The sequence below is a fragment of the Hyperolius riggenbachi genome, chromosome 8, assembly GCF_040937935.1.
Source record: "Hyperolius riggenbachi isolate aHypRig1 chromosome 8, aHypRig1.pri, whole genome shotgun sequence".
Lineage (NCBI taxonomy): Eukaryota > Metazoa > Chordata > Amphibia > Anura > Hyperoliidae > Hyperolius > Hyperolius riggenbachi.
In genome coordinates, this window is record NC_090653.1 from 31,175,229 (window position 1) to 31,182,686 (window position 7,458).

At 45.9% G+C, this 7,458-nt stretch overlaps 1 protein-coding gene across 1 annotated transcript in view; it reads right to left on the reverse strand.

Moving 5' to 3' along the window:
* Positions 1–4,603: 4,603 nt before the first annotated feature.
* RPS5 (ribosomal protein S5) overlaps positions 4,604–7,458 on the reverse strand; it is a 16,102-nt gene continuing 13,247 nt past the window's right edge. The window contains exons 4-6 of the mRNA XM_068249331.1: positions 5,813–5,941; positions 5,428–5,526; positions 4,604–4,725 (exon numbers count right to left, since the gene is read on the reverse strand). Coding sequence (XP_068105432.1) covers positions 4,657–4,725; positions 5,428–5,526; positions 5,813–5,941 — 297 coding nt within the window. The 3' untranslated portion in view covers positions 4,604–4,656. The remainder of the gene's footprint in view (positions 4,726–5,427; positions 5,527–5,812; positions 5,942–7,458) is intronic.

Sequence of the window (7,458 nt, forward strand, 5' to 3'; positions counted from 1 at the left end):
AGCAATACCAGTTGCATGGCAGCCCTGCTGATCCTCTGCCTCTAATACTATTAGCCATAGCCCCTGAACAAGCATGCAGCAGATCGGGTGTTTCAGCCTTTAAAGTCAGATCTGACAAGACTAGCTGCATGCTTGTTTCTGGTGTTATTCAGATACTACTGCAGAGAAATAGACCAGCAGGGCTGCCAGGCAACTGGCATTGATTAAAAGAAATAAATATGGCAGCCTCCGGATACCTCTTACTTCAGTTCCCCTTTAATGGTGCAATTTTTAGCAAACTATCTTTTTTCAATGATAATTCAGATGAAAACAAAATATCGTATTTAAAGAGACACTGAAGCGAAAAAAAAATGATAAAATGATTTTTATGTGTAGTACAGCTAAGAAATAAAACATTAGGAGCAGACATAAGTCTAATATTGTTTCCAGTACAGAAAGAGTTAAAGAAACTCCAGTTATCTACGCAAAAGAGACATTGAGCTCCACGACTTTCAAAGTTGCAGAGAGCTCTGTCTTCTGAAGCTTATTATCTTAAGTGTCAGACACTATATTTTCTTTTTCTCTGCAGAGGGCAGTTCAATAGTTCATTAGCCTGCTCTGTAAAATTATGTACAATGCTGAGTAGTGTGTAAACTGAAAATATTAGAAACAATGATGCAATGTTATAAAAAAAACATTGAAACTGAACATTGAAACTGAAAATAAAAATGAGAATATTCTCTTTGCTACTAATGTTTTAGTAATTATCCGTACTACACAACCAATGCATTATATCAAATTTTTTTCCCCTTCAGTGTCTCTTTAACCACTTGAGTACCACAGTGGTAAACCAGGCACATTTTTACTAAAATGGCCACTGCAGCTTTAAGGCCAAGCTGCAGGGCCGCGCAACACAGCACACAAGTGATCCCCCCACCAACAGAGCTCTCTAATCGCCCCCCAGTTTATTTTTTTATAAATATTTATTTTCTTATTTTTTACACTTTCTTTTTTTACAATCCTGGCGATCGGCTGTCATAGGCTTTTGCCTATGAGAGCCGATCGCTCTCAAGTGCCCCAGGTGGACAGCCGTGTCACACGGCTGTCCCTAGTACAGTGCTGCTGCAGATCGCAGCACTGTACATGTAGACAGTGATTACCCCGTCTAACAGTCTCTGCTCGGAGACTGAAGGGGGGGCGGAACTCCGCCCCCCGAGCAGGAGATGTGTGCGCAGCCTGCGCTCGATCTCCTGCAAATTGCAGCTCCAGGATTTTACGCTGATCGGCGTTAGGCGGTCCTGGGGCTGCCGCCGCGATCACGCCCATCGGCGTGACGTGGTCGTGTAGTAGTTAATCCATCCACAGCATTAAAGAGGCACTATGGCGAAAATTTGTAAAATGTAAAATATGTGCAAACAGACAAATAAGAAGTACGTTTTTTTCCAGAGTAAAATGAGCCATAAATTACATTTCTCCTATGTTGCTGTCACTTACAGTAGGTAGTAGAAATCTGACAGAAGCGACAGGTTTTGGACTAGTTCATCTCTTCATGGGGGATTCTCAGGGATTTATTTATTTTCAAAAGCACTTAGTGAATGGCAGGTGCTCTGTCCAACTGCCAAAACACTGTAGCAAGCAGTGAAGCAGGCCAGCATCATTGCTTAAATCCTTTTTAGGGAATCCTATACAATAAAATACAAGTGTCCCTGCATCATCAACTGAATGGTTGTGTGTCCCCGGGTTTTTTGTACTGAGCATGTGCGCAGCCAGGGCAGTTAGGACCCAGGGCCGGATCTGACAGTTTGCTGTGTGGTTCACAAAGGTTCTCATTGCATTGTGGGAAATAACAGCTTTTTCCAACTGCCAAGCAAGCAGCTCCCTGTGTGCATATACTTCAGACAGTGGTGGGGGTCTGGGGGAACGAGCAAGCGAGACGCGTATGTGCGTGTATTGCGGGGGGTAGCGGCTGTGACCTAGCGCCCGTTTTTTAACGGGCGGGCCTTTTTACTAGTATTTTTATCCTACTAATATTATAAATGGGAAAGTTTGGATGTTTGTTACTCGATCACGCAAAAAATGGCTGAACGGATTTGAATGAAATTTGGCACACACATAGTACATAACCTGGAATAACATATATGATACTTTTTATTCCCATAGCCAAAAAGTGGGCGGAGACAAATACAAATTTCACTGGGAAATGTAAACAGCAGCCATTCTTACACTGTTAATGGCAGGGTTCTCAAGTATTGCACAGTTGGTCACTGGGTAACGGCTTATTCAGAAAAGTGGGTGGAGCCTACAAAAGCCAATCAAAATTCACCTATTTTCAAGAATATTCAATTGCTGCCATTCTTGCACTGTTAATGGCACATGCCTCAGATCTGGTACAGTTGGTCATTGGGTGACCAAATTTAGAAAAGGGGGTGGAGCCACAGCCAATTCGATTTATGTCATTTCAGTGCAAATCATTGATGCCAAAGACCGCAAAGCTCACAAACTAGGTCATTGAGTAATTGTGTGTTAGGATTAGAAAAAGTGGGCAGAGCCAACACCAGCCAAATACATATCCAGGCAACAAGGTAGTAAAGAATAAAAGCCTTGCTGAGAATCACCTATGAAGAGATGGACTAGTCCAAAACCTATCAGTAATGTCAGATTTCTACTACCTACTGTGACAGCAACATAGGAGAAAAGTAATTTATGGCACATTTTACCCTGAAAAAAAAAATGTACTTCCTATTTGTCTACGTTTGCACATATTTAAAATTTTACAATTTATGGACGGTAATGAGAAGAAGGATACATGTGGCCAGGGCTGCGCAGGTGCAGTTTCTGTCGATGTAATGAAACTACACCGCGGCGGGAGAATGGAGGACTGAAACGGGACAGACGGGAGAATGGAGGACTGAAACGGGACAGGCAAGTCAAACTGTTTTTCAGGAATATTCAGTTCCGCTTTAACCACTTTGGTACCAGCAGCCTCTGCCCCCTTAAAGGGATACTGTAGGGGGGGGGGGGGGGGGGTCAGGGGAAAATGAGCTGAACTTACCTAGGGCTTCTAATGGTCCCCCACAGACATCCTTTGTTGGCGCAGCCACTCCCCAATGCTCCGGCCCCGCCTCCGGTTCACTTCTGGAATTTCTGACTTTAAAGTCAGAAAACCACTGCGCCTGCATTGCCGTGTCCTCACTCCCGCTGATGTCACCAGGAGTGTACTGCGCAGACACAGACCATACTGGGCCTGCGCTGTGCGCTCTTGATGACATCAGCGGGATCGAGGACACGGCAACGCAGGCGCAGTGGTTTTCAGACTTTAAAGTCAGAAATTCCAGAAGTGAACCGGAGGCGGGGCCGGAGCATCGGTGAGTGGCTGCGCCAACACAGGATGTCTGCGGGGGACCGTTAGAAGCCCCGGGTAGGTTCAACTCATTTTCCCCCGACCCCCCTACAGTATCCCTTTAAGGACCAGAGGCTGCTGGTACGCTAAAACGCTGCATACCGACGAATCGCCGCAATAATCAGTCGTTCCCGCCGCAGGCTGCTCTCCCTGCCGTCTCTATGACGGCACATCGATGTGCGCCAGTCAGGAGCAGATTTCATTGGCTCCTGACCCTGTCACTCCATGTAAGCCAATGGAAACTGCTCCTGCCCAGCTCACAGTACTCTGCCGTCAGAGCGGCGGGGACGCGTGGTGAATGGGACGTACCGCAGCGCCACCCGCCCGACGTGGATTTGTACTGCGTCGGTCCCTAAGAAGTTAAAGGAATACTATCGATGTATGCATTTATTTGTAAATGCTGTATGTTGTAGCACACATTAGGGCAAGTACTAGGAGCAATTTGATTCCTCACACAGCTGTTCCTCTCAGCTGTAAAATCCTCCCTCAGTTTTGGCGTCAGTGTTGGATACATAATGTATCTAAAAACTGAGGGCTCCCAGAGGGCTAGACCATGTCTTTGCACAGGGGAGTTGCTATCAACTCCTCAGTTTATAGTTTAATTATCACCTTGCTGAAAGAATGTTATTGATATGGTGGTAAGAGGTTAAAGATTCTAGCAATGTGTGTTTATTATCTTTGCTTCTCTTGACTGATAAATATACTAATAATGCTAATTGTAGACAGTGGTCTGCCCCTCTCAGCAGCTTGTAAAGTGGATGCAGCCTGGAGTGAATCACCACAAGCAGGCAGCCAGGCAACCAGTCTGAGTGTAAACACAGACTAATGTTATAGCTAGTTATATTCCAGCAATATTACAGCTCATTTAGTTACCTGTTACCACCTCAGATCAGCCTATTTCTCCTCATGACTCCTGCATGCTGTGAGTGACACAGTGAAATAGATTTGTGAGCTGTGTGACAGAGTAACCAAGCAGCTCAGGGTGACCCAAACCACTATAAACTGTGTGAGAAATGAATTTTTAAGCAGAAATAGAAGGAGAGAGACCTGGGTGAATAAATAAAGTGTCCCTAGCACTAGTGGTAATGTGTACACTAATAGAGTACTAAAAAAAAAAAAAAAAAAAAGTCGTTTCAATCGATAGTATTCCTTTAAGGGATTAGGTGTACAAGTAAAGAAAAAAGTAAAAAAAAAAAAAAAAAGTACAGAAGACAGGAGATGGGGGAAAGTTTTTGTTTTTTTTATTGTAGAATCTGAAACAAAGCTTTTTCACAACTTTAACGGTTGGACTTGGCAACTCTCTCCAGTTCATCTTTCTTCTTGATGGCGTAGGAGTTGGAGGAGCCCTGCGAAGGAGAAAGGAATGGTTAGACTCACATCTATGACATCATCACTGGCAGTTTATCAAACAAACTTTATCACCGCTGCTGCTTGCACACAGCCCAAGAAACCGTGCAGCAAGCCAGACAAGCGATCGTTTCACGTGCCGATGGCCGGCAAGACGCAAACATTCAGTTTCTACGAGAGTATCACGCAGCTTAGACCAGAGAAATGATGCCGCAAACCAGCTATACCAGTTTCATGAGCTGACTGACGGGACGCAAATACTCCAGTTTTCCATGTGAGTATCACGCAGCTTAGATCAAGAAACGACGCAGCAAGTCAGCTAGATGATGGTTTCATGTACTGACTGATGGGGCGCATATATTCCAGGTTCCCATGCAACTATCACGCAGCTTAGATCTCAGCCAGAGAAATGCTGCAGCTCTATTTCTCAAAATATTTCCATGAATCTAATCGGGGAGGACCAGACATCTGTACAGAGGGATTAAGCAGCCTGAGTCTGGAGTTTCCTCAAAGCTGCTACTCAGCCAGAAGAAAGCAAGCAGACTCCGGAAGAGGTGGTTATAAATGAGGAGCTATGCAGAATTGGGGTGTTCTCCCGAAAAAATGGACTCATGTCATTATGGTACCTCACACGTATAACAAAATCATCCTAGCGTCAGATGAAGCTGCGGCCAGCGTCTCCCACCGCCTGTAGCACATACCTTGGCTGCATTGATGAGCTCATCAGCGACACATTCTGCGATGGTCTTAATGTTCCTGAAGGCAGCTTCACGAGCACCGGTGCACAGGAGCCAGATAGCCTGAGATACAAGAGGACGGACATTACATCCAGAAGACAGGCAGAGGTACAAGAGGACAGACATCCATCACAAGTAGAAGCCCGGGCAGAGGTACAAGAGGACGGGGATCACAACCAGAAGATGGACAATACAAGACGACAGACATCACAACCAGAAGACTGACATTACAACAGAAGTCCAGGCAGAGAAGAATCTTAAATTATGAAACTTCCATTTCTTGTTGCAAACACAGTTACAGCATCTCAATCATCCGCCATGTATGAGCGATTCCTTCGCCCGTGCTCACCTGGTTGACTCTGCGGAGGGGGGACACATCCACAGCCTGTCTCCTCACTGTTCCAGCTCTGCCGATACGGGTGGAGTCCTCACGGGGGCCGCTGTTGATGATGGCGTTCACCAGCACTTGCAGGGGGTTCTAAAATCACAAACAACAGAAATTAAACCAACCATTAAACTGGTATTTCTAATTCTGGTGGATGGGAAGTAACCCAAGTAAGGATTGCCCCATCCTTCAGGAACTCAATTGGTTTCCAGGTCAGCAGGTCTGCGATAGCCAATAGAACAAGGGTGTCAAATACAAAGTGGGCCAAACACTGTACTGGGACCTAGTCGCAGGCCAACCTCAATGTCTACTGGCCACCTTTCCCTCCTTATAAAGTTCTCTGGTGTCTAGTGGTCTTCCCTCCCCTATACAGTTCCTTGATGTCTAGAGACCCTCACTCTACCCTATACAGTTCCCTAGTGTTTAGTGCTTTCCCCCCTATAGCTTCCCTGGAGGTCTAGAGTGAACCAAACATTATTCACAGTGGGGAAACCACCTGAGGGCCAAATTGAATGGCTCAGAGGGCAAAATTTGGCCCATGGGACCGGAGTTTGACATGTATGCAATAGAAGGTGCTCCCTTCTTTCCCTGTGAAATGTAAAGCCAGTCTAAATTTTAAATTAAACATTGCAGTCTTCTCCCCAGGCTCTTTTAGCCAGGTGCTAGACCCGGCTAGTTTTGGTGAGCACCCGGCTGTCACCTCCTCCTACGCTGTAAGCAGAGTTGTGCACAGAAGCGCCAGCCCTGCATTCTAATCTCATCTTGCCCCACCCGGCTAATTTTACATGCCACCCGGCTGGAAAAATTTCCGGGGAGAACACTGCATTGTCTGCCCCTGTGCAGTAGAGCAGACACGATTGGACTCTGCTATTTCATCCAGAGCTGAGCGGGAAGCTGCTAGTGCGCATGCCGACAAGGACATTTTCTGGGGCCCCAGTGCTAGATCCTCTCTAGTGAGGGGAACAAAGGAAGCCTCTTTAGGATCCAGAGGCTTCCCCCTCCCAAAGGTAAATACCCCCTGGTGGCACTGTTCACTACAGGTTTACAGGACTGGAGAACATGAGCGGGAGAAAATGCCTTTACAGAAGGGAATGTGGGGCCAACTAACACTAAGCACCCTTTTAAATCAAGTAAGGGCGTGACCCAGCTGTAACCAAACCCCCTTCCTGCTGGATTAATTTTGGGTGCCTCTTAACCCCTAATGTACAGTTTACACCTCTGGAAGGAGGTTGTAATTTTAGTTTAGTACCTCTAGGTTACTAATCCATAAACCATGGAGGGCGACCATCTCTCCTTATTCCCACAGTACGAAATGGGACAGCAAAAAAGTGCAAGTATTCTTTTTTTAAACCTTGCTTGGTGTCGAACCATTGAAACCATCTAAAATGCAGCAACCCGCCAGGTCTCCGGATACTCCAGTAAGTCAATATACATATCTATGTTTTTGAGATGTTGGAAGGAAACCCACGCAGGCACATAGAGAACATACAGACTCTGTGCACATGGTGCCCTGGCTGGGATTTGAACCAGGGACCCAGCGCTGCAAGGAGAGAGCGCTAACCACTACACCACCATGCTGCCCGGTTCATGTGGCCTTTTACAATACAATA